A 27,147-nucleotide genomic window follows, 5' to 3' on the forward strand; every position below is an offset into this window, starting at 1 on the left:
GGGGGGATCCCAAGATTTAACTTCCTTTCACAATAGAAATGGCTATTCAAAGCTTTCATCTTAATCAGCTTAAAATACCACCTTCTAAGATCAAATTAATGGTCATCTCTTTTGAGAAGACTTCTTACACTCTCCCAGGCCAAAGGATTTGCTTCCTTTCTGGTGCTAACATATGTTTACCATGGCAGAGCTTTTCAGGGTATGCAATCTTTTGACTGATATTTCTATGTCTGTATCTCTTATAAATGATCTGCTGCACAGAACTGTCCAATCAAAATTCCTGTAGTGATGGAAAGTGCCATGTCTGTGCTATCCAACATGGCAGCCACTCGCCACATATGGCTATCAAGCAGGTGAAATGTAGCCAGTGGAACTGAATTTATTTCAATTTAAGTTTAAATAGCCACATGTGGCCAGTGGCTACCACATTGCATAGCAAAGATCTAGCACATACCCCAGGATAGTTCCTCAAAAAGTTTATAGAATGAATGAATCATTCATTAAAACATTTTTAGGCTAACAGAAAACACTTATATAGCTTCAGTTTGGGTTTTCTTTTTTAATCATATAGAGAACACATTGGTTTACTTTATTAATAGGCATGCATATGAATAAACATTAAAAATATTACATAATATCATTATCAAGATCTATCCCATATTTTACCACGTGTATGTATCCACAGGGCCTCATTTTGTCACCTGGCTTTCTGCAGCCTCAAGTTCCTCAGCTCAAGTGATCCTCCCACCTCAGCATCTGGAGTACTTGAGACTACAGGTGTGCACCACCACACTCAGCTATTTTTTTTTTTTTTTTTAGCAAAAGTCTCTCCATCTTGTAGTGCCCAGGCTGGTCTTGAACTCCTGAGCTCAAACGATCCTCCCGCCTCCGCCACCCAAAGTGCTGGGATTACAGGCATGAGCCACTGTGCCCTGCCAAGCAAAAAAAATAAAAATAAAAAAATAAAAAAATTTGGCTATAAAAATTTTTAATGGATTTTAATAATTATGCTTACATATTTATGTGCCAACTTTGCAGTTGTTTTGTGTTCAGATAGATCCCGAGTGACTAGATGAGTGCCTGGCACGTAATATAGACTCAATACACATCCGTTGAACTAATGAAGGAATTATGCCTACTAGGACATTTTAATTAAGTGTGAAAATCTAACCTACACATCGTTTTCAAATATTACTGTTGACAAATACTTAATGCAATAATTAAGGAAATAGTTATGCTAAATTTTGTGGACATTCATTTCCATTTTAAAGATTTTTTTCCCCCCATCTCTTCCAATTCCCAAACAAAAACTATCTTGGCCTCTGGAGTCTTCTCACACCACTCCTCTAACTAGAGGACTGAAAATAGGCCTTTGGCTGGGCAGAAACCAACAATATTTAAAATATAAAACTTATGAACAATGACAGAAGGAAAAAAAAACCACAAAACTCTAAATAGGTTAACAGTGAGGCCAACTAAATCTGAGAACGAAAGTTCTGCCCAAGGTTTACACTCCCCAGACCGCGGCCACACCACTGGGCCCACGGTTTTGCATATCTCAGTACCCGGCTCCGCGCTCCAAAGTCGGAGTAAAGCGGCAGCACCGGCGGCTGCGGCAGCGCTTGCGCAGGCGCTGATGTCTCGACCCGTAAGACTCCGCCGCGCCCCACGAGGCCGCCCCGCCAGCTCTAAGGCCCCGCCCCGCCTTCTGCTGTTGCCGTAGCAACCCAGAAAGCGCCATGGCTGCCGCCGGCCGGGGAAAAGGGTCTTTGACACTGACGGCGGCAGCCCTAGCCAAGTCACCGTCACTTTCGCCACAGCTAGCAGCTCCCATCCGAGGGAGGCCTAAGAAGTGTCTGGTCTATCCGCATGCCCCGAAGAACTCCCACCTGTCTCGTTCCGTTCTGCGTTGGCTTCAGGGTCTGGATCTCAGCTTCTTCCCCAGGAACATCAACAGGTGCTTGAGTAAGCCAGGCCTAGGCCCCCTCGGTGGGCGCCCCGCCTGCTTTCCGCCGCCTGCCAGGCCTCAGATTGCCTACCCTGGCCTGGCTTATGTTTCAAATCAAGACCCCTCACCCACGCATACACACGAAAATACTATTAGGGAGCAAGGCTTTAACAAAATATCAAGAAACATTTTGTTCACTCAATCAAGCAATCATTAAATTGTAGACAATATAGAATGCTTTGGTGACTACAAAAAATACTAAAATAGTCAAAGCTTTTTCTTTAGTGACATTGGGCATTAATACTGGTAAGGATGGCCAGGCACAGTTCCTCATGACTGTAATCCCAGCACTTTGGGAGCCGAGGGAGGCGGATCACCTGAGGTCAGGAGTTCAGTAACAGCCTGGCCAACATGCTGAAACCCGATCTCTACTCACAATACAAAAATTAGCCCGGCGTGGTGGTGGGTGCCTGTAATCCCAGCTACTGGGGAGGCTGCAGCAGGAGAGTTCTTGAACCCGGGAGGCAGAGGTTGCAGTGAGCTGAGATTACGCCGCTGCACTCCAGCCTCGGTGGCAGGGTAAGACTCTGTCTCAAAAAAAAAAAAAAAAAAAAAATATATATATATATATATACGTGTATATATATATAAAAATACACATACACACACACATATATATATATACACACACACACTGGTAAGGATCAGTTTACCCTCTGTCAGAGATGGCATCTAGTTTGGGAGTTATCAACAAGTTTTTAAAGTTGCTGCTTAATTGTAGGCACTTTGTACGTAACTGGCAGTTAATATTTGCTCTGGGAATCCAAACTAAATTCTATAAAAATTAAGGCAATGAATCTTTTGTAGAACTCTGGTTTAGTCTCTCCTTATCAGAGAGGCATAGGTTCCAAGATCGACAGTGGATGCCTGGAACTGTGGTACTACAGAACCCTCTGTCAGAACACATTTCTGTGTATGTCTTCCATCCACAAATTTAATGCCTTTTTAAAAATCTTAACTAAGCACTTATCACACACTGTGGCTGAAAGTTTTTCAGTTTGAGGTGTGATGGTGAAACTATCAAGAATTTCTTTTTCTTCATATTTCAGGGATATAAGATTCATTCCTACCATTCTAAGCATTCTTACAACTTTCTATTAAGTTAAGAACTTTCATCTTTTCACCCAAAGGAAGAATTTTATGGTTTCTCTGTGGCATATCTGAATCACCAGCATCACTACTCTTGCACTTTGGGGTCATTATGAAACAAAATTAGAGTGACTTGCACACAAGCACATCACACTGTACAGTTGATCTGATAACTAAAAGTTGACTGATGTCTACAACATGGAGACTCTGGACAAAGGGAGGAGTCACATCCTAGGCAACACAGAGCAGGCTGGGAGATTTCATCACACTCCCAGAACAGAGTACAATTTAAAAGTTACAAATTATTTCTTGAATTTTCCGTTTAATATTTTCCGACTGTGGTTGACCCAAGGTAACTGAAACTGCGGAAAGCAAAACTGCAGATAAGCGGGGGACTAGTTTACTAATTTGTCTTCAGTATTTCTTACAAAGATGCCTCTGAAACTTTAAAGTGCATATGAATCACCTGGGAACCTTGTTGAACTGCGAATTCAATACAAATTAACAGGTTGGGTTCATCAAAAGAACACCAAAGCCTTTGAAATGTACATAATCTTAGCGAAATTCCACAGTAGGTTCTCCTTAGAGCAACGATCCAACAGCACTCATTTAACAAGATACTTTTAGTATGGAATATTAGGCTAGTGTTAATTATAATACAAACTGCATAATTAACTACACTTTATTTCATTTCCTAATTGCCATGGATCAGAGATTTTTCAAATGGCTTCCTAATTGCAGAAATATTCAGTATATATTACCCCTGGGAACTTGAATTATCATCCTTTGAAAATGGGACCTCTTTAAAAGTCAAGTTGGATAACTGGGCACAGTTGGAGAAGGTATGTTAGCAATCATTTACACTTTTCACTGTTAAGATGTTTGTTTTAAAGTGTGCCATCCTCGGAGCTTGCAGTGAGCTGAGATCCGGCCACTGCACTCCAGCCTGGGCGACAGAGCGAGACTCCATTTCAAAAAAAAAAAAAAAAAAAGTGTGCCATCCTAATTTCCTGGATCTCTACAGGTGTGTGTGTGACTGTGTGATACTGAGTTGGCAGCTTGTTCCTGTGTATCACAAAGTTTATTAAATTCCAACTGTTTATGTCATGAATCACCTATGAAATTGAGCATAATGATTTCCATTAGCATGATAAATACTGATTGGTTTCCCTGCTGAATATTGTCTTTTAATAACTAACGCGTTAAACACAAAAAATGACTTGATAGGTAAATAAAAGGATGATTAAAGTGAATTCATGGTACTTGGAGATTTTTATAGAATTTCTTATGATAAAAACATTTTCTTTCTACTATTAAAGTTCCTGGCAAGAAAAAAATTTAAATTACCTAAAGAACTAATCCATGGAACAATTCATTGTAAAGCTGGAGTGCCTGAAATATTGATAGAAGAGGTTTACACTTTATTAACACATCGAGAGTAAGTTCTTTGTAATTTCCTAGTGATACAATTTAATGTGAAACTTTTGATAATATAAATCTCATTACTACAATGTTGCTTGTCAACAGTATTTTATTTTTTATTTCCAGAATTAAAAGTATCCAGGATGACTCTGTGAATTTCACGGACTATAGTTACCAGAGGCATTTACCCCTGGTTTCCAGGTCTACAGCTTCAAAGTCTATTAAAGATAACATTAGGTTATCAGAATTACTAAGCAATCCCAACATGCTCAGCAATGAACTGAAAGCAGAGTTCCTCATCCTTTTACATATGTTGCAAAGAAAATTAGGCAGAAAATTGAATCCAGGTAAGTTTTCCTTGGAAACGGCTGAGTTCTTCCAACTCTGTCAGGCTATTCTTGAGCACAGATGAAAGAAATGTCTGCACTGGCCCATTTTGCTATCTTCTGTAACTGGTTTAAAGGGAAATGACTTCTTTAATGCTAGCAGTGAAATGATTTATTAGCATTGGAGTGGTTTATAAATCAATTTTTTTGACGAAGGCATAGGTTAACATAGTATACAGACACTTCTTTTAGAAAAATGTATATGTTTATGAAAGATTCATGTAAACTTTCACAAGAAATAAGTTCACATATCAAGTAACTAAGGAGTTTAAAAGTTAAGCAGGACACTCATCCCTTGGGAAAAGCCTGGATTCCCATGATTCACTGTGGATGCTGTCTACAGTGTGGACAATGTTATCCTTTCCATAGTAGGCTTGTTCGGATGTAGATGGTAGAGCAGATTGGAACTATCATGGCAACTTTCCAGAGATACCACTGAAATCATTCTCTAAGTACCCAAACACAGCATTTGCCATCTGCATTGCCAGAATCACTGGCAGGTGGCAGAGTAATTGAACTTTCGCTCTATATTTGTTTGTTTGTTTTTCTAGCAGTTACTCAGGATACCACTCATGTATTGAAATCTTATTTCACTTGATTCCAGACATCTATAGAGACCACATCATTTCTGTGGCACCCAAACATTCAGGAAAAGAGGCAGATGTAGGTCATTAGGATTTCTCTCACCTGTGAACTTTTTCTGAAGAAAACCATTTTCTCTCTGGTTTCTAGCAAGAGAGGAAAGCACCAATTTTAACATGTCCTAAAATTGTGAGATGGATATTTTAGGTTTGGTCCTTCCTTACTCTGTCCATTCTTCCATGTCTTATATTTTGTTTTCTCTTCCTTGATTTTTGTCATCTCTGGCTTTACTCATGAATTCGTGAGAAAAGAAATAATTCAGGTCATTAATGAGGAGAATTTTATCTTGAAACACTTTGCATGTTTTTAAACATTAACACTTCGCTGTGATATTTATCACACATGCAAGTACATAATGTATATGTACAATTTAAAGAAGATGACTAACAATGAAAACACATTTGTATATCCCTACGCAGGTTAAAAAAATAGAACGTTACTAATGCCTTTACCTTCCCCTTTGTGTCCTCGGACTGCATTCTCCACATTCCCTTCCAAGGGTAACTACCATCCTGCTGCCTTTGTTTGTAATTTCCTTGATTTAAAAATCTAGGCCAGGCGCAGTGGCTCACGCTTGTAATCCCAGCACTTCAGGAGGCTAAGGCAGACGGTTCATGAGGTCAAAAATTCGTGACCAGCAAGACCAACATGGTGAAATCTGGTCTCTAATAAAAATACAAAAATTAGCTGGGTGTGGTGGCGGGCGCCTATAATCCCAGTTACTGGGGAGGCTGAGGCGGGAGAATGGCTTGAACCCAGAAGGCAGAGGTTGCAGTGAGCCGAGAATGTGCCACTGTACTCCAGCCTGGGCGACAGAGCGGGACTCCATCTCAAAAACAAAAACCAAAAACAAAGAAAACACCAAACTATACTTACTATTTATATATTATTCTTTATTTCATTTACCTATATATAATATTTATATGTTATTTTTTATTTCATTCATATATATTTTTAACTTTAGTTGATTTTATGATACTCTGTAGTAGGCAGAATAAGCCCCCCTGTTATCCATGTCCTAATCCCTGAAACCTGTGAGTATGATACTTTACATGGCAAAAGAGACTTTGCAGATGTAATTAAAGTTATGGACCCCAAGATAGGGTGTGTATGCTGGCTTATTCAGACCAGACCTGATCTAATCACAGAAACCCTTAGAAGCAGAGATCTTTCTTCAACTGGAATCGTAGGAGATCTGGAGTGTGATAGGGTCTCAATCTGCTATTGCTGCAAGAGACAACATGGAAAGCATGAGAAGGTATGTGGTGCAGCTTCCAGGAGGAAAGAATTACCTTGGGCTGAGAGCCAGGCAAAAAACAGGGGCCTCAGTCCTGCAAACATAAGAAACTGCATTCTGCCAACAAGCTGAGTGAGCCTGGGAGAAGATTCTTCCCCAGAACTTCCAGAAAGGAATGCAGCCCTGCCAATACCTTGCTTTCAGCCTCTGAGACTCTTAATAGAGGACCCAGACTTCTGTACCGTGAGATAAAAAGGGCTGTTTTAAGTTATGATATTTGTGGTAATTTGTTATGGCAGGAATGAAAATCGAATGCAAACTCCGTAGTTAACACTGTTCCCATAATGAGATTATAAATATATCCTCATATGTTTAAATTGATTAAAGTGAAACCTTTTAAGGTTTAAACCTTTTAAAGTTTAAGCTGATTAAAGTGAAAACTTGTAAACTGTTACTTCATCTGCAATCCACATGAAGAAGTGATTGTCTCAGCCCCACGTTTTGAGTAGTCTATCCTTTCCTCACTTATTCGTAAGGCCCTCTCGTGTTTCAGTTGGTGTGTATGTATGGGTCTGTTTCTGAGCCCTCTATTCAACTTTGTCTACATGTGTGTCACTTTAGCATGTTGTCTTAATTATTATTGCTTTAGAATTAGTGTTGATACTTTGTAAAGTCTTAAAATTTGTTCTTCTATGAAGTGTTGTTTCTATTTCATCCACAGTAAATTTTATTGTTATGAATTTATTAATACTGCCCACTGTTATATGTATTCATATCTAACATACTATTTTGAGTTTTTTTTTTCCTCTTTTTCTGTTTCTTGTTTTCTTGTTTTTTTTTTCACTTTTTTTTTTTAAAATTATTATACTTTGAGTTCTAGGGTACATGTGCATAATGTGCAGGTTTGTTACATATGTATACTTGTGCCATGTTGGTGTGCTGCAGCCATCAACTCATCAGCACCCATCAACTCGTCATTTACATCAGGTATAACTCCCAATGCAATCCCTCCCCCCTCCCCCCTCCCCATGATAGGCCCCGGGGTGTGATGTTCCCCTTCCAGAGTCCAAGTGATCTCATTGTTCAGTTCCCACCTATGAGTGAGAACATGCGGTGTTTGGTTTTCTGTTCTTGTGATAGTTTGCTAAGAATGATGGTTTCCAGCTGCATCCATGTCCCTACAAAGGACACAAACTCATCCTTTTTTATGGCTGCATAGTATTCCATGGTGTATATGTGCCACATTTTCTTAATCCAATCTGTCACTGATAGACATTTGGGTTGATTCCAAGTCTTTGCTATTGTGAATAGTGCCGCAATAAACATACGTGTGTGCATGTGTCTTTATAACAGCATGATTTATAATCCTTTGGGTATATACCCAGTAATGGGATGGCTGGGTCATATGGTACATCTAGTTCTAGATCCTTGAGGAATCGCCATACTGTTTTCCATAATGGTTGAACTAGTTTACAATCCCACCAATAGTGTAAAAGTGTTCCTGTTTCTCCACATCCTCTCCAGCACCTGTTGTTTCCTGACTTTTTAATGATCGCCATTCTAACTGGTGTGAGATGGTATCTCATTGTGGTTTTGATTTGCATTTCTCTGATGGCCAGTGATGATGAGCATTTTTTCATGTGTCTGTTGGCTGTATGAATGTCTTCTTTTGAGAAATGTCTGTTCATATCCTTTGCCCACTTTTTGATGGGGTTGTTTTTTTCTTGTAAATTTGTTTGAGTTCTTTGTAGGTTCTGGATATTAGCCCTTTGTCAGATGAGTAGATTGCAAAAATTTTCTCCCATTCTCTAGGTTGCCTGTTCACTCTGATGGTAGTTTCTTTTGCTGTGCAGAAGCTCTTTAGTTTAATTAGATCCCATTTGTCAATTTTGGCTTTTGTTGCCGTTGCTTTTGGTGTTTTAGACATGAAGTCTTTGCCCATGCCTATGTCCTGAATGGTACTACCTAGGTTTTCCTCTAGGATTTTTATGGTATTAGGTCTAACATTTAAGTCTCTAATCCATCTTGAATTAATTTTCATATAAGGAGTAAGGAAAGGATCCAGTTTCAGCTTTCTACTTATGGCTAGCCAATTTTCCCAGCACCATTTATTAAATAGGGAATCCTTTCCCCATTTCTTGTTTCTCTCAGGTTTGTCAAAGATCAGATGGCTGTAGATGTGTGGTATTATTTCTGAGGACTCTGTTCTGTTCCATTGGTCTATATCTCTGTTTTGGTACCAGTACCATGCTGTTTTGGTTACTGTAGCCTTGTAGTATAGTTTGAAGTCAGGTAGCTTGATGCCTCCAGCTTTGTCCTTTTGACTTAGGATTGTCTTGGAGATGCGGGCTCTTTTTTGGTTCCATATGAACTTTAAAGCAGTTTTTTCCAATTCTGTGAAGAAACTCATTGGTAGCTTGATGGGGATGGCATTGAATCTATAAATAACCTTGGGCAGTATGGCCATTTTCACGATATTGATTCTTCCTATCCATGAGCATGGTATGTTCTTCCATTTGTTTGTGTCCTCTTTGATTTCACTGAGCAGTGGTTTGTAGTTCTCCTTGAAGAGGTCCTTTACATCCCTTGTCAGTTGGATTCCTAGGTATTTTATTCTCTTTGAAGCAATTGTGAATGGAATTTCATTCATGATTTGGCTCTCTGTTTGTCTGTTACTGGTGTATAAGAATGCTTGTGATTTTTGCACATTAATTTTGTATCCTGAGACTTTGCTGAAGTTGCTTATCAGCTTAAGGAGATTTTGGGCTGAGACAATGGGGTTTTCTAAATATACAATCATATCATCTGCAAAGAGGGACAATTTGACTTCTTCTTTTCCTAACTGAATACCCTTGATTTCTTTCTCTTGCCTGATTGCCCTAGCCAGAACTTCCAACACTATGTTGAATAGGAGTGGTGAGAGAGGGCATCCCTGTCTTGTGCCAGTTTTCAAAGGGAATTTTTCCAGTTTTTGCCCATTCAGTATGATATTGGCTGTGGGTTTGTCGTAAATAGCTCTTATTATTTTGAGGTACGTTCCATCAATACCGAATTTATTGAGCGTTTTTAGCATGAAGGGCTGTTGAATTTTGTCAAAAGCCTTTTCTGCATCTATTGAGATAATCATGTGGTTCTTGTCTTTGGTTCTGTTTATATGCTGGATTATGTTTATTGATTTGCGAATGTTGAATCAGCCTTGCATCCCAGGATGAAGCCCACTTGATCATGGTGGATAAGCTTTTTGATGTGTTGCTGAATCCGGTTTGCCAGTATTTTATTGAGGATTTTTGCATCGATGTTCATCAGGGATATTGGTCTAAAATTCTCTTTTTTTGTTGTGTCTCTGCCAGACTTTGGTATCAGGATGATGTTGGCCTCATAAAATGAGTTAGGGAGGATTCCCTCTTTTTCTATTGATTGGAATAGTTTCAGAAGGAATGGTACCAGCTCCTCCTTGTACCTCTGGTAGAATTCGGCTGTGAATCCATCTGGTCCTGGACTTTTTTTGGTTGGTAGGCTATTAATTATTGCCTCAATTTCAGAGCCTGCTATTGATCTATTCAGGGATTCAACTTCTTCCTGGTTTAGTCTTGGAAGAGTGTAAGTGTCCAGGAAATTATCCATTTCTTCTAGATTTTCCAGTTTATTTGCATAGAGGTGTTTATAGTATTCTCTGATGGTAGTTTGTATTTCTGTGGGGTCGGTGGTGATATCCCCTTTATCATTTTTTATTGCGTCTATTTGATTCTTCTCTCTTTTCTTCTTTATTAGTCTTGCTAGCGGTCTGTCAATTTTGTTGATCTTTTCAAAAAACCAACTCCTGGATTCATTGATTTTTTTGGAGGGTTTTTTGTGTTTCTATCTCCTTCAGTTCTGCTCTGATCTTAGTTATTTCTTGCCTTCTGCTAGCTTTCAGATGTGTTTGCTCTTGCTTCTCTAGTTCTTTTAATTGTGATGTTAGAGTGTCAATTTTAGATCTTTCCTGCTTTCTCTTGTGTGCATTTAGTGCTATAAATTTCCTCTACACACTGCTTTAAATGTGTCCCAGAGATTCTGGTATGTTGTATCTTTGTTTTCACTGGTTTCAAAGAACATCTTTATTTCTGCCTTCATTTCGTTATGTACCCAGTAGGCATTCAGGAGCAGGTTGTTCAGTTTCCATGTAGTTGAGCGGTTTTGATTGAGTTTCTTAGTCCTGAGTTCTAGCTTGATTGCACTGTGGTCTGAGAGACAGTTTGTTATAATTTCTGTTCTTGTACATTTGCTGAGGAGTGCTTTACTTCCAATTATGTGGTCAATTTTGGAGTAATTGCGATGTGGTGCTGAGAAGAATGTATATTCTGTTGATTTGGGGTGGAGAGTTCTATAGATGTCTATTAGGTCTGCTTGCTGCAGAGATGAGTTCAATTCCTGGATATCCTTGTTAACTTTCTGTCTCGTTGATCTGTCTAATGTTGACAGTGGAGTGTTGAAGTCTCCCATTATTATTGTATGGGAGTCTAAGTCTCTTTGTAAGTCTCTAAGGACTTGCTTGATGAATCTGGGTGCTCCTGTATTGGGTGCATATATATTTAGGATAGTTAGCTCTTCCTGTTGAATTGATCCCTTTACCATTATGTAATGGCCTTCTTTGTCTCTTTTGATCTTTGATGGTTTAAAGTCTGTTTTATCAGAGACTAGTATTGCAACCCCTGCTTTTTTTTGTTCTCCATTTGCTTGGTAAATCTTCCTCCATCCCTTTATTTTGAGCCTATGTATGTCTCTGCATGTGAGATGGGTCTCCTGAATACAGCAGACTGATGGGTCTTGACTCTTTATCCAGTTTTCCAGTCTGTGTCTTTTAATTGGAGCATTTAGTCCATTTACATTTAAGGTTAATATTGTTATGTGTGAACTTGATCCTGCTATTATGATATTAACTGGTTATTTTGCTCATTAGTTGATGCAGTTTCTTCCTAGTCTAGATGGTCTTTACATTTTGGCATGTTTTTGCAATGGCTGGTACCGGTTGTTCCTTTCCATGTTTAGTGCTTCCTTCAGGGTCTCTTGTAAGGCAGGTGTAGTGGTGACAAAATCTCTAAGCATTTGCTTATCTGTAAAGGATTTTATTTCTCCTTCACTTATGAAACTTAGTTTGGCTGGATATGAAATTCTGGGTTTAAAATTCTTTTCTTTAAGACTGTTGAATATTGGCCCCCACTCTCTTCTGGCTTGTAGAGTTTCTGCCGAGAGATCTGCTGTTAGTCTGATGGGCTTCCCTTTGTGGGTAACCCGACCTTTCTCTCTGGCTGCCCTTAAGATTTTTTCCTTCATTTCAACTTTGGTGAATCTGGCAATTATGTGTCTTGGAGTTGCTCTTCTCGAGGAGTATCTTTGTGGCGTTCTCTGTATTTCCTGGATTTGAATGTTGGCCTGCCCTACTAGGTTGGGGAAGTTCTCCTGGATGATATCCTGAAGAGTGTTTTCCAACTTGGTTCCATTTTCCCCCTCACTTTCAGGCACCCCAATCAGACGTAGATTTGGTCTTTTTACATAATCCCATACTTCTTGCAGGCTTTGTTCATTTCTTTTTCTTCTTTTTTCTTTTGGTTTCTCTTCTCCCTTCATTTCATTCATTTGTTCTTCAATCGCTGATACTCTTTCTTCCAGTTGATCGAGTCGGTTACTGAAGCTTGTGCATTTGTCACGTATTTCTCGTGTCATGGTTTTCATCTCTTTCATTTCGTTTATGACCTTCTCTGCATTAATTACTCTAGCCGTCAATTCTTCCACTTTTTTTTCAAGATTTTTAGTTTCTTTGCGCTGGGTACGTAATTCCTCCTTTAGCTCTGAGAAGTTTGATGGACTGAAGCCTTCTTCTCTCATCTCGTCAAAGTCATTCTCCGTCCAGCTTTGATCCGTTGCTGGTGATGAGCTGCGCTCCTTTGCTGGGGGAGATGCGCTCTTATTTTTTGAATTTCCAGCTTTTCTGCCCTGCTTTTTCCCCATCTTTATGGTTTTATCTGCCTCTGGTCTTTGATGATGGTGACGTACTGATGGGGTATTGGTGTAGGTGTCCTTCCTGTTTGATAGTTTTCCTTCTAACAGTGAGGACCCTCAGCTGTAGGTCTGTTGGAGATTGCTTGAGGTCCACTCCAGACCCTGTTTGCCTGGGTATCAGCAGCAGAGGCTGCAGAAGATAGAATATTGCTGAACAGTGAGTGTACCTGTCTGATTCTTGCTTTGGAAGCTTCCTCTCAGGGGGGTACTCCACCCTGTGAGGTGTGGGGTGTCAGACTGCCCCTAGTGGGGGATGTCTCCCAGTTAGGCTACTCAGGGGTCAGGGACCCACTTGAGCAGGCAGTCTGTCCCTTCTCAGATCTCAACCTCCGTGTTGGGAGATCAACTGCTCTCTTTAAAGCTGTCAGACAGAGTCGTTTGTGTCTGCAGGGGTTTCTGCTGCGTTTGTTATTGTTTACTGTGCCCTGTCCCCAGAGGTGGAGTCTACAGAGACAGGCAGGTTTCCTTGAGCTGCTGTGAGCTCCACCCAGTTCGAGCTTCCCAGCAGCTTTGTTTACCTACTTAAGCCTCAGCAATGGCGGGCGCCCCTCCCCCAGCCTCCCTGCTGCCTTGCCGGTATATCACAGACTGCTGTGCTAGCAATGAGGGAGGCTCCGTGGGCGTGGGACCCTCCCGGCCAGGTGTGGGATATAATCTCCTGGTGTGCCCGTTTCCTTAAAGCGCAGTATTGGGGTGGGAGTTACCCGATTTTCCAGGTGTTGTGTGTCTCAGTTCCCCTGGCTAGGAAAAGGGATTCCGTTCCCCCTTGCACTTCCCAGGTGAGGTGATGCCTCGCCCTGCTTCAGCTCTCACTGGTCGGGCTGCAGCAGCTGACCAGCACCGATTGTCCGGCACTCCCTAGTGAGATGAACCCAGTACCTCAGTTGAAAATGCAGAAATCACTGGTCTTCTGTGTCGCTCGCGCTGGGAGTTGGAGACTGGAGCTGTTCCTATTCGGCCATCTTGCTCCGCCCCCCTCTTGTTTTCATCTTACCTATCTTTTCTTTTTTGGATCAAATTTTTTTCCAAAGATTTTTTTCCCACTAATTTTGAACATTTTAAATCTCTACTCTTTTTAGTGCCAATCTATACATTTTAGCATGCATACTTATCTTAGTCTAAAATTAATATCTTCACTCTCTTCCTGAAACTGCAAGGACCTTAGAACACTATGACACGGATCCCTCCCTGCCACCCCTTTACCTCCTTTCAGTGCTTTCATTGTCTGGCATTTTACTTCTGTCCAGTTATATTTTAACACCACAAATCAGACATCACTGACTTTTGTTTAAAAGTCTATCTTTGTAAAAAACTAACCTGCATCTCTGTTGTCTTTTGAACACATTTGTTCTTTAGCTACAGGTCATCTCAACCTTTCCAAATCTTGAACAGTACTCTTTCTCCAGTCTTGATTCCTGAGACTGCTGATTTTAAACGTTTCTCATTTGTGGCCAAAGTAATTAATTATGATAATTATAGTTCTGGCAATGTTACTGACCAGAGTTGTGTTTAGTGTTGATAGAGTATGACTGGTGAGTAGCAATTAACTTAGCAACTTCTTCAAGCCTCAGTGAAGGGTGAGCTGCAGATGCAGAGGAGGAAGTGATCTTTAGAAGCACAAGGAAATTGCCCAAGTATTTCAGCTTACAGGATTAGTTAAAAAGAAATATGGGAAACATGGAAATAATTTTAATTCACAATTTTTATCATATAAAATGTTTGCAAAATGAAAGGTACTGTATGATTTTATCAAATATAAAACTAGATAAAACTAACCTACGATGATAGAAGTTAGGATAGCACTTTCCTTTTAGAATACTGTCTTGGAAAGACATGAGGGGTCTTTGGGGTACTGGTAATACATCATTTCTTGATCTGGATGATGGTACCCTCAGTGTATTCACTCCACAAATTCATGGGAGTGAACTACACTTATTGTTTCTTTACCTTTTTGTACATACTTTATAATTGAATAGAAACTTACCAAAGACTAACAGGAACATAAACACATTACCTTTAAAGTAATTATTTTGTGTATTAAATATATTGTGAGCAATGCAGGGAGGGATTATTAATCTATGTATTCACACTACTCAGGAATATGATAAACAGAAATTTAAATGATTTACTGAATTTTTAAATTATGGCGTCTTACTTTGACAATGGCCATTATGACTTTTTAAGAAATAACTTCTGTGTTCATATTTTATAGAATGGTTTGACGTGAAACCAACAGTGGGAGAAGTTACTCTCAATCACCTTCCTGCTCAAGCCTGTGGGCACAGATATAATTCCAAAGTTACAAGAGGAAGAGTTGCCCTTGTTTTACGTAAGTTTTAACTCTTTGCTTCTTAAAATTGATTGTTTTTTTTTTTTGCTTGACTTTCTTCAATTAAAGTTTTTAAAAACGGTTAAATAGTTAAAATGTTGGTGTAGGTCAACTTTCAGTCCTACACTGTCAATTACATTGGTATGCAGTTCTTTATGGTAAGTGAAGGGAACATGTGGTCCGCTAAGTCGCTGCCCCCTCCCCAGCCTGCTACAATCAGATCCACTTGAGTTCTGATTTATGCTTAAATAGGTGAGTCTGAAAAACGTCAGGGTCATAGACTTGAAAGCTCAGTTCTTTAGTAGTCAGAAGATGAGTCCGTGAGTCCTGAGACAGATATAGATACTTGCATACTAAGAATTCTCAATCAGTTGTATTACGAGAAGTCACTTGATTAAACCCTGTTAATTCAGAAAGCATTTATACGACACCAAACTCTAGCCCACGGTCCAAATTCAGCCTGTTGTCTATTTTTGTATAGTTCACAAGTTAAAAATAGTTTTTACTTTTTTTTTGGAGATGGAGTCTCACTCTGTCACCCAGGCCGGAGTGCAGTGGTGCGATCTCGGCTCATTGCAACTTCCACCACCTGGGTTCAAACGTTTCTCCTGACTCAGCCTCCTGAGTATCTGGGACTACAATGCACGCTGCCATGCCTGGCTAATTCTTTGTATTTTAGTAGAGATGGGGTTTCACCGTGTTGCCCAGGCTGGTCTCGAACTTCTGAGCTCGGGCAATCCGCCCTCCTCGGCCTCCTAAACTGCTTGGATTTAATGGTTTAAAAAAAAAAAAAAATCAAAAGAATAATAGTAATTCCTGACACATAAAAATGCTATGAAATTCAAGTTCCCGTGCTCATAAATAACAGGGAACAGAGCCACTCCTGCTCAATTTATGCCTTGCTTATGGCTCCTTTGACACTACAACAGTTGGTTTGAGTAGTTGCCAAAGTGACTGTCTAGCCTAGAAAGCTGAGTTGCCAGATTTAGCAAATAAAAACACAGGACAATGCAACAAATACGTTTGAGGACATATTTAGGACATATTTTTACTAAAAATTATTCACTATTTATCTGAAATTCAAATTTAACTAGGTGTCCTATATTTTATCTGGCAAGCCTACCACAAAGCCTAAAATATTTACTCTCCAGCCCTTTACAGAAAATGTGTGTGGACCTCTGCTACAGATTATGTTTCCTGACCTGTTGAGGCATTTCACCGGGGATAAAAGTTCTTTGTTTACATAGAGTCTTTGAGAGCCCTGCCAATTTTCCTTTTTTTTTAAACAAAAACAAAAACGAAAAAACACTTATGATTTTCCAGAACCTTTAATATACTAATATGCATTGTAAATACTAAAGAGAAGAGAGGCAGAATGAAGTGTTTTCCAAACTCTACGTGATCACACATCACTACTTGGTTTTGCTTTGCTTAATGGTCTTGTATAACTAGTGTTCCTCATAGCACACTTTTTAATGTCCAAACATCAGGCCAGCCCATCAAAATCCCGTTAACTCTTCATCCACCTGAGGCATAGTAAGCATAATAGAACCAACGGAAGTGGATAACAATGTTTCAATGGGCCAGGCGCGGTGGCTCACGCCTGTAATCCCAGCACTTTGGGAGGCCTAGGTGGGCGGATCACGAGGTCAGAAGATCGAGAAAATCCTGGCTAACACGGTGAAACCCCGTCTCTACTAAAAATAAAAAAAAAAAATGAAAAAAATTTAGCTGGGCGTGGTGGCGGGCACCTGTAGTCCCAGCTATTTGGGAGGTTGAGGCAGGAGAATGTCGTGAACCCGGGACGTGGAGCTTGCAGTGAGCCGAGATCGCGCCACTGCACTCAAGCCTGGGTGACAGAGTGAGGCTCCATCTCAAAAAAACAAAACGAAACAAAACAAAACAAATGTTTCAATGAATAAAATGCATCCATAGTTTCACCTTTAGATTCTAGGAATATATCCTGTCCTTCAGCCTGCCTTAACTTCTTCTGTTGGTGACATTTGTGGCGAAAGTTCCAGCAGGGAGGGAGGTGAAGCCACAGGGGTAGGGTGAGCATGGGAGGAGGGGATCAGGAGGTATGGAAAGGAAACTGCAGGTAAGTTTTGTTTTTGTGTTTAACTTCCTTGCCTCATTCCCCTTATGATTGACTGAATTTCACCCGGGCAGGGAAAGAGCAGGGCCACCTGCTTTGGGACCTGCAGTGAAAGGTAGAAAGTAGTAGTGATGAGTCACAGCACGGCTTCCTTCCTGTGTAAGAAAGAGATGCAAATAGACTAGAGACAGAAATTGATGCCTGCTGATATTTGAATTGCTAAAGAGTATTTCTCATTTTCGTTATCTTTTTTGAAAATCTTCAAGGTGCACATACGAGTTTTTAGAAAAACTACATGCTATCATTACTTCAGATCAGGATTCCAAGTAAAATGAATTTTTGCTTTTACAATTTTAATAATGTATAAGCTGCCATAAATAACTCCTCCCATTTTATTCTCTACTGCTCTTTTTTACAATTCTCTGGATGCTCTTTTATGATTCGCTTTCACCTCAATAGTCTTGCTCTCTTTGGAAAAAGAGATGGTTTTATGGAAGCCTTCACTGGACAAGGTAGATCAGGATGGGAAGGTGAACATACATTTATTTTTTTTACTTGTCTCAATCCAGATATATACTTGGATTCTCTTAATCTAGGCACACAGTAAATTAATCAATGATGTGGATTCAGCTTTGGTAATTATATGGATGAGAACTATTAAGTGTTAAATCTTTTTTTTCTAAATTTGTTCAAAGGATTTCATTTAATTTCTGAAAAGAGGGTAAATAGTTCAGGTCAGTTATCATAGTTTGATAGTTAATGGAAGGAGGAGATGCAAAAACACTAGACTGTAGGAACTTAACTCTACGTTACCATCTAAGATTTCATATAATGACACTGAAATCACAGGCTGTTCATCTGAAAATCTTCTAATTATCAAACAGGGTGGCCAAAATTAATCATAATATAGGTTATTACCTTTGCTTTTTTCTTTTTATAACACTCAAGTTCCTCTACTTGTTTACCTAAATTTAGTATCTAGCAAAATTATGGGTCAATGGAATATAGATGTCTTAGTTGCCACTGGCCCCTCCCATTAGAACTGAGTGACCTAAAGAGTCTGGGTGGCTAGCTGGAATGCCTCAGTGTAATCAGAGTTCCAAAAACTGTATTATGAATCATGGACATTTGTCAAATCTAAGTATAAAATTGTGCTACTGTTGCCTCAGCTGCTTTCTGAAGCAATATCTAAGAATAGTTGGGTCATATTCAGTATCAGATGCACCAAAATAAACCCTGGAGATTTTTAGGCTGATGACTTTTGGAAGTGGCTGACATTCAGACTTTTTTTTATCCATGAGTACTATAATCCGTGATTTAAATATTCTTGTTTACCAGTCATTTAGATTAACTGTGCTCGACCTGTTGCCAATCATTCTGCATATATTTGATATATTAGACATGTTGATGCTTGTATAAATATTTAGTAACCATGAATTGATTTTAATTTTATTTAAATGCCCCAGCAAATATAGGTAATGGTGGCAATTCAAATAGAGAAATACATGTGAAGCAAGCTGGACAACATTCTCATTACTCTGTTATGAAACCTATCAGAAACATGGAAAAGAAACCTTGAAAAGCACCTGTCAAATGGCTTTGAAGAAATGATGCCATCATCTCTCGCCATAATAAAGAATCGCCCAGTATTGAATGCATTTCAATAATAAATAGAGTGGTGTCTTTTCCATAATTGTGTTAAAGAACATTTCTTTTCCATTCAATTTGTTTATTAAACTCCTATGCCAGGTACTGTTGAAAATACAAAATTAAATAAATACAGAATGAGCAAAAATAATTTTAAAGGTATAAACATAATTCACCATGATGAGTAAGAGTTCTTTCTAATAATTTTGTAGGAATGGTAAATCTACTTGTTAATATGTTTTCCTTATTAGAAATTAAAAGTTACTGCTTTGCCTATTATATAGTTACATCACATTCATTAATTAAATTTTATTCTGAATGATTATTATACTATGGCCCATAGAACACCTTGATCATCTCTAAGAACAGCCTGAACTTAAACCATTAAAAAGATAGGTGTCCCTTCTTTTGAAAACAAGTTGTGGGGAAAGAAAATCATCCTTTTCTTGGAACTTGGTTCTGGTGTTTAGCAATACATTTAGTTCAATTAAAAAGTTCCCACTGGTTGCTGCTATGCCCCATATTTTAACTGAAGGGAAACAAAAGCAGACTGATGTCCTGAAAAACTAATAATCTTTTATATATTCATGGTAATTTTATATGTGAAAATTTTTCAACTGGTATTATTTATGTTTTGATACTAGCTCATTAACAGTCTCATTTGACTTCCAAGATGAATATTACTAATGTCAATTTCCAGCTAAACTTACCAGTTTTTCGGCATTTTTGAAAGTTCACACTGTTTTATTAGCAATTCTACCTTCAGAGACTTCCTTGCTAAATTTTGCATTTTTAGATAGATAACATTTAAGACGACTAAGAAAGCCCTGATGATACAGGTAACTTACTGGGAATGTGTTCAAAATCCAGTTTTATCTGAGGTAAGAGATCTAGGTCAAATGCATCTCTTAACCAGCTATAAGTAATGTATCTGCTGTCTTGCATTCTCATGGGACAATCTAAAGTGCAAAATTATGAGAATAATTTTTAACCTATATAGTTCCTTTGGAAAAGGTTTGAGAAACAAGTCTTTGAAGCTCAGTCATGAAAAAGATCCACAGAAGAGGGTTAGTTTTGGGTAGAGTCAAATAGTAAGTTTCTTTGTCCTCTTGGTGCTGTGTTCAATCTCCTGAAAGAGGTCATCACTCATGGCCCGACTATGGTAAGTTCCCAAGAATCCTGTGGAACCTATAGAGATTGTGGAAAATAGGAAATAGTCTGTAGGCTTCATTACATAGTGATTATGTAAATGAAGATACCAAGGATGGTCAAAGTGCGTAACCTCAAGAGCTTTTTGAGGACAAATTGTGCAACAGAAGCCAACACTACAGGAATATCTTAGAAAGACCATTTACTTCAAAAAGAATCTTTGACAGAAGGAAGCAATGAAATTTTCTAGGAACTATAGCAGCTGCTACAGGAATAGAAACTTTTCAATTGAAAGAATACTTATGGGAATAGAACCTACTATGACATAGCATTTGTATTAATGAGTAAGCACTTTCTCCATTTTTTATACTAATTGTGGGGTATATTGTAGTCAGTGTTTCTAAAGTGAAGAATCAGCCTCTGGAACAATTCAATGAAGTGATTTTCCTAGGTTACTGAGTAGGGTAACAACTCAGTTGGACAGCTTAGCCCTTTCACAGCTCTGATGACTCTGATCCAAGCATTTATGGAGAAACACTTGTCTTTCAATGGTGTTTTGGGGAAAGAAACAACTACTCATCTTAGCAGGCAACTATGTCGTATCAGGATTTAACTGTAATATTTAATAAAATTTAAAGAACCTGAAATACATACATACACGTAAATCTAGATAATGACATGCCAAATTATAGCATAGTCATGATACATAATTTTAGCATGAAAGTACATATTTCATTTAGGTACAAATATCTCAAAGATTTGGTACAATCAAGATTTATTAAGAGTTGACTATAAAGATGTCTTCTCTATTACTGATATACTAAATATGAACCACTAAATTTTACAAATAATTTATGAGGCTTTTATTACATTCAGAATACCTTTTGACTTAAAATCAAAAGAGTATAAATGTTATAAGGACAACAAAATACAGTCATTGCTCTAATGCAGTTATGTTCCTGAACACATCTGGACAATTTCATAGAAATATATATATATACACACACACACACATATATATTTGATATATACATATATATACACATACATATATATTTCATTTGTCTTGATTGACATAAAAATAATATATTTTCACAAGATGTAACTATTTTGATGTTGTGATTTTGTGAACCACTTGATAACTGCTAACTTTTACAGGCAAAATGTTTTTCCAATGCTTTAAAAATCACTGTCTAATGAGACTCTTCCTTTAGGGAGGCATATTGAAACCTGCAGAGTAATTTGTCCACATTATTGGTAGTATGAACATTTTCAGATAGTAAAATAAATTCATAAAATTTGCTTGGGTTTCATGCATATGAAATCTAATAAAAATATTTTTCTGAATTAAAAATTTGTTTTTCATATTAAGGCACAATATATACAGACTGACATAGTCAAATGACATTTATAATTCTAGGAAAAATTAACAGTTATAGGTCATAAGATATAGACATTGTAGGAATCAAAGATAATAGAATGATGGTCAAATGAATCCAATTTAGATTTCAGACAGAAATTGGGTTGCTCTTCTGTTGTATTTATGTGTTTAAAGACTTGCAAAATTTTCTCATCTTTTATACATAAAAATATTATTTTCCTGCATTCATTAAAAATACAGAAGTAATGATTGTTTATATACTTAATGACATCCTTTGAAGTATGTAAGCACAAAAAAGATAGGCTTATTTATTTTAAAATAAAAAGGATGACAGTAGGATTGAGACTGCCATTTTTAAGTGAGGGGTTTTTAGTACATATGTGCCAGTTAATAATCCTCCTCACCTAAGAAAAATTTGAGTTACAGATATCACTAAGAGTTTAAAAAAATACTTCTCAGGTACTCTTTTTATTATCCATTGCATCTCTGAGTTGTGTATATTCTCTTCTATAAGATTAAATATATATATATATATATATTTTTTTTTTCTTTGGAGATGGTGGTCTTGCTCTGTTGCCCAGGCTGGAGTGCGGTGGTGCGATCTCGGCTCACTGCAACCTCCACCTCCTGGGTTCAAGGGATTCTTCTGCCTCAGCTTCCTGAGTAGCTGTGACTATAGGCACGTGCCACCACACCCAGCTAATTTTTGTATTTTTAGTAGAGACAGGGTTTCACCACGTTGGTCAGGATGGTCTCCATCTACCTACCTCATGATTCGTCCACCTCGGCCTCCCGAAGTGCTGGGATTACAGGTAATTTGTTTTTTTATAAAATGGAATTTAAACCTGTAATGTCTTTTTGAGGAATCAAAAGTGGTCAATATGATAAATATGATACATAGACGCATAATATATATTTTTTCCAGTTTTAAGAAGTTTTGTTAAGAAGGTGTTAAAAATATTTTAAATGTAACAAGTTAAAAGATAATAAAAGCCCCAAGTATTCTAGTTATTTGAGATTACTCTTTAGTCAAACAAAAACATCTATATTATAAATCTTGTAAAACAACTTGAGTATCAAAGTACTTTCAGTATGCATTAATTTAATAAGTTTCAAAGTCAGAATTCTAGTCCAACTGAAACATTTGTAGTCACATATCAGGCTTTTCATAGCTTTACACTATTAAAAAACATTTTAAAAGTTAAATCAACCTAATATGTCCAATATTTCAACCAGTATCTATTTACAAAGATTTACTTAAAACTAATTTTCATCAAATAAATTGTGTTTTTTGTTTGTTTTTTGAGATGGAGTTTCGCTCTTTGTTACCCAAGCTGGAGTGCAGTGGCGCCATCTCAGCTAACTGGAACCTCTGCCTCCCGGGTTCAAGCGATTCTCCTGCCTCCGCCTGCCAAGTAGCTGGAATTACAGGCACCCGCCACCATGTCTAGCTAATTTTTGTATTTTTAGTACAGACAGGGTATTACCATGCCGGCCAGGCTGGTCACGAACTCCTGACCTCAGGTGATCCACCTGGCTTGGCCTCCCAGAATGCTGGGATTACAGGCGTGAGCCACCGTGCCCAGACAAATAAATTGTGTTTTAAATAAAGTTAACATAAATTGACTAGAGTATAATGTGTAAATTATTATACACATTAATCAAAACTAATATCCATGCATGCTGAATCTCTTAAAATAGTCACTTTATCATCTAATGCTTTTCATATATATTCGACAGCATTTTGTGATTTTTACTCCCCAATTTTTTTCATGCCTATATAACTTACACCTTTACAATTGGACAGTTAAACTTCAGATAAAAAACTGGTAACATTTTCTTTTTTTAAAAGTATTTTGACTGTGTATCCATTTATTAATATTTACCAAACTTATAACTGAAAACTTTTATTAAATAGCTAACATTAGTGGTTTACTATGCATTTTATAAAGGAGAACGTAAGTGTTTGTTAAGTTGAAGATCACTGTGCACACCTTACGTTTTGACATTTCAAGATATTCAATCATTCACATATCCATTAAGTACTTACTGTATGTCCAGCACTCTTCTAGGTGTTGCACAATTTAATATGTTTCAATATTTCAACAATATGATATTTTGATACCTTTTATGCTGTGTGAAACTTTTATATGCTTTTTAGATTATTCAGTCCTTTATAATTTAAATATTTCCTCCTTCTCAAAAGTAGCTGTTACTGTTTATAAAAGAGGCACCTGTTTCTCCTTTAAATTATATACATATTTTATTTTTTGAAGTGAATGAATAAATTCACTGTTATTTCCCAACTCTCCCAACCTGCGATCCTTCTCCCAACCTCTGGCACTTGAACAACAAAGATTAAGGTAATAGGAACCCACAGAGTTTTTCTTTAAAAAAAAAAAAAAATCCAGCATGGAAAAAAATCTTCTATCAGAATGGATTGAGTCGTATTCCAGTCCCTAAAGGTGAGAATGGATTCACCTTTGCCCACATCAAAGCGTCATTCAAGGAGATAGCAGATTTCCCGTCTTCAAGGAAAAACACAGGGCCCTGTGCAGTGAGAGTTGAGGAAAGTGAAGATGAGATTATAAATTTGCGAAGTATTTTTAAACTTTCAGAAAGAGAATCACTGCAATAAAAAACATGATATTTAGGCAACGCTAATAAAAATTTAAGAATATGAGAAAATTACTTTTTTTGAGTTGGACCCAAATATAGAAACATTTTCAAATGTCCTAACATTACATCATTATGCCCTAATATCTGTCAAAATAGAATTGTTTTCAATTTAAATTCTTTAAATACAGTAGCACTGCCAATGACAAATACATCTTGTTAATCTGGTAACTACCACAAAGTTTACTTATTCCATAAAAGCATATATGCCTAATAATAGACTTAAATATATTTCACTATTTTACTCATGTAGCCTATGTCAATACATCTGGGGAAATTATTTAAGCCAGAAACTTTAAATATGCTCTCCAGAAGATGAAGAATATTGTTCTATATTGTATATATAGTTTAAAATATGTTTAGTCATGTGATTTTCTTGCTTATTTACAATTTAGTTGCATCAGTTATGATATATGCCAAGGTAGTTATGAAGAACGAAATGCGAAGCGTTTTCAATCTATATTACCTAGCTTGGGTAAGGAAAAGCATAATTTCAAAAACACAAGATGCAATACATTTTATGTTTTCTTAATTAGGTTATAAAGTTGTTGAATTTTGGGTCTGATTTCAAATAATACAACTTGTAGCAAATTATTTCTAGATAATGGAAAGCTCATCATAGGAGTATGTAGAGTAGACAGCTTCCTATTAGTAGGCACTAGAAATTTCACAATTATAACCCAAACATATCAACTTTCTGATGAAATAGAAATATCCTGGCAGGACAGTACTCCATCTATACCAGTCATGTGGGCCTCAGTGTACATGAGATAATTAGTAGCTCTTTTCCTGGATGTAGGCTTGGCTACAGAGAGCTTAGATAGTACCTTTTAGGTCAAGGTCAGATGGAGAAAAGAAACCTTAAGAAAAGGAGGAAAGAAACACGAAGGTACCAAGTACTAGAAATGGTACGCAAAGCGCAGAGAATGGCACTGATGACACACTCCAAAGATTTCATAATGTTTCTTGCTCTTTACTAAAAGTTATTTAATTTCCTGATTTGGTTCTTTATTTCTGAACGTAAATGGATAATAAAGGTGTATACAACTATGTGTCCTATGTTTTGGAAGATACTGGTTATGTTTTGAGACTAAACTAGCTTGCAGTGGCAAGCTAAGCTACAGTTAGGATTTATATGAGTATCCAGCTGCTTCATTTATCTTGGGTCGCTATGGCAAAACCTGCCTTCTTCATTGGCCTAGCATGAAATGTGACTTTTCACATGATTAGAAATACATAAGAATCTGCTCAATAAGTTGTGTATATTATTGGGAGGTGGGGATCTTTTAGTCTAATCTGTAGTCTCAATTTGTATTTCAGGGGATTTGGCTTTGTTTACTTCATGGGGACACCTACAACTAGTCCTGGCTCTAAGACAATAAAGATTTCTCTATTTCTTAGAGATAATGGCACCCCTGGGTCATATTGGGAGGCTCTGGTATCATTCATCATCATTAGTTTGACTGTACATTAGGGACCAATGCTTGGCAATTCGACATCCCTCACGATTGGTCCCAGTAATTTTTAATAGCTGAAAAGCTCCGTAACTCGATGTAAGAACATGCACAATATATTAATGATGTAATACACATCTCTCAGTTTTCAATTGCTTTGCTTTTATACATCATAGATGGTGACTAGAAAGTGAATGTAATCTACTCTGACATAATCATCTGTTGTTGACTGTTGCTTTGTCTCCCTTATTTAATTCCCGTCAGGATATGACCTGTATATATTTTCAAACATAGTTGTTACAAAGTATACATATCATCTGTTACTAAGTATACATATTACATGAATTGCTTCTGTGGTAAGATGTCAGCACAATTACTGTATCTGAATTTATTTTAAGCCGAAAGAGGCCACTTGCACTAACTATGGAAGCACTAGAGGCAATTTTTCTTATTGGGCCCCAGTCCTAAATTACCTACTTTTACCCAAATTAGGCTTATTTTAAGATATCATTTCAAAAAGTAAACACATAAAAATGGTGAAATGCACGTTATGTCTGACATTAGGCTTTACCTGGATTTTTAATCCCGTAAGACAAGAAATGTGAATATCAGAATGACTTGGAAGATTTGATCCAGTCACATAATCTGGTCCAATAATTCCTTTCAGTGACTCTTCTTTTAGTCTCTTTAATAAAGTTGCATAAACCATTCTTTGTGAATCAGAAGGGGGTGTATACGGAGAGTCTTCTAATGATCTATATTTTCAACAGATGTCAACATTTCATTTTGTTGAATCACAGAATTTTTGATGTTTAGATTAGAAATTATCCCTGATGATTATTTAGTTCCCCTTTATTGACGGAGGCAAATCACCTTTAATTTATAGTAAAACAAAGGACTAAATGGCAGAAAAGTATGGCACTGTAAATTATTACTGCATATATGCCAAACAAATCAAGATTCTGCTAAATTCTGCTACAATTAATGAGACAACACATACTTTCAACAAGTTTGTCTATAACGTCAAATACCTTCTGCCTTCCAATTTTTATATCATATTTACTCACCTGCTGGTGGACTGTGTGCAAGCTCTCCATGCATCCAGTTCCTCAGAAAGATATTCAATTTTTAAAGGTACTGACACCTCCCGACGTTTTAATAGCTGACTGAATGTGTGAAAAGGAAATTAACATCTGATACCAAAAACTAAGATATATCAGAAAAAGCAAACAAACTTTAAATGTGATTTTAGATTTACGTTTCTGTATACAGACATTATACCTTATATATAATGTACATATAGAATATTTTTTAGTATATGTGTATATATGCTCATCTGTATATTTAATATATTTAGCAGAGTCCCTGGCAAGTCGAAGTTATTCAGTAAACGTTGGGTGGATGAGTAACTGAGTGAGCGGATGAATAAATGAACTGCATAATGTATGGAGAATGGTTGGACAAGTCAAGTGATGTTAAATAGTAGCCACCGTGAGAGAGAACACTTAACTGTGACCCTGATGATTTAATCTTGAATGACACAAAGAGAACACAGGAGAAGGAGATTTGAGAAGAAACATGATTTGAATTCTG

General features: G+C 37.5%; 2 protein-coding genes across 8 annotated transcripts in view; one reads left to right on the plus strand and one right to left on the minus strand.

The window, feature by feature from the left end:
* The first annotated feature begins 1,630 nt into the window (after positions 1-1,630).
* On the plus strand, positions 1,631-18,937 carry SPATA4 (spermatogenesis associated 4). 3 transcript variants are annotated; one of them, XM_050792551.1, is made up of 6 exons: positions 1,631-1,957; positions 3,810-3,939; positions 4,417-4,535; positions 4,646-4,866; positions 15,036-15,152; positions 18,714-18,937. In XM_050792551.1, exons 1-6 carry the CDS (start codon positions 1,740-1,742, stop codon positions 18,824-18,826), a joined length of 918 nt encoding a protein of 305 aa, XP_050648508.1. In that variant the 5' UTR covers positions 1,631-1,739; the 3' UTR covers positions 18,827-18,937. The 3 variants fall into 3 exon arrangements, with proteins under 3 accessions (XP_050648508.1, XP_050648509.1, XP_050648510.1); XM_050792552.1 differs by having other exon boundaries at positions 1,720-1,965; positions 3,839-3,939; XM_050792553.1 differs by having other exon boundaries at positions 1,754-1,957; positions 3,839-3,939.
* A 1,696-nt stretch (positions 18,938-20,633) lies between these two features.
* The window catches only part of WDR17 (WD repeat domain 17), a 125,701-nt gene continuing 119,187 nt past the window's right edge, over positions 20,634-27,147 (minus strand). For all 5 annotated transcript variants that reach the window (XM_050792554.1, XM_050792556.1, XM_050792555.1 and 2 more), the window contains 3 exons: positions 26,622-26,720; positions 26,126-26,309; positions 20,634-23,974 (listed from right to left, as the gene is read on the minus strand). In XM_050792554.1, coding sequence (XP_050648511.1) covers positions 23,855-23,974; positions 26,126-26,309; positions 26,622-26,720 — 403 coding nt within the window. In that variant the 3' untranslated portion in view covers positions 20,634-23,854. The remainder of the gene's footprint in view (positions 23,975-26,125; positions 26,310-26,621; positions 26,721-27,147) is intronic.

Source organism: Macaca thibetana, chromosome 5 (assembly GCF_024542745.1).
Source record: "Macaca thibetana thibetana isolate TM-01 chromosome 5, ASM2454274v1, whole genome shotgun sequence".
In the NCBI taxonomy this organism is placed as follows: domain Eukaryota; kingdom Metazoa; phylum Chordata; class Mammalia; order Primates; family Cercopithecidae; genus Macaca; species Macaca thibetana.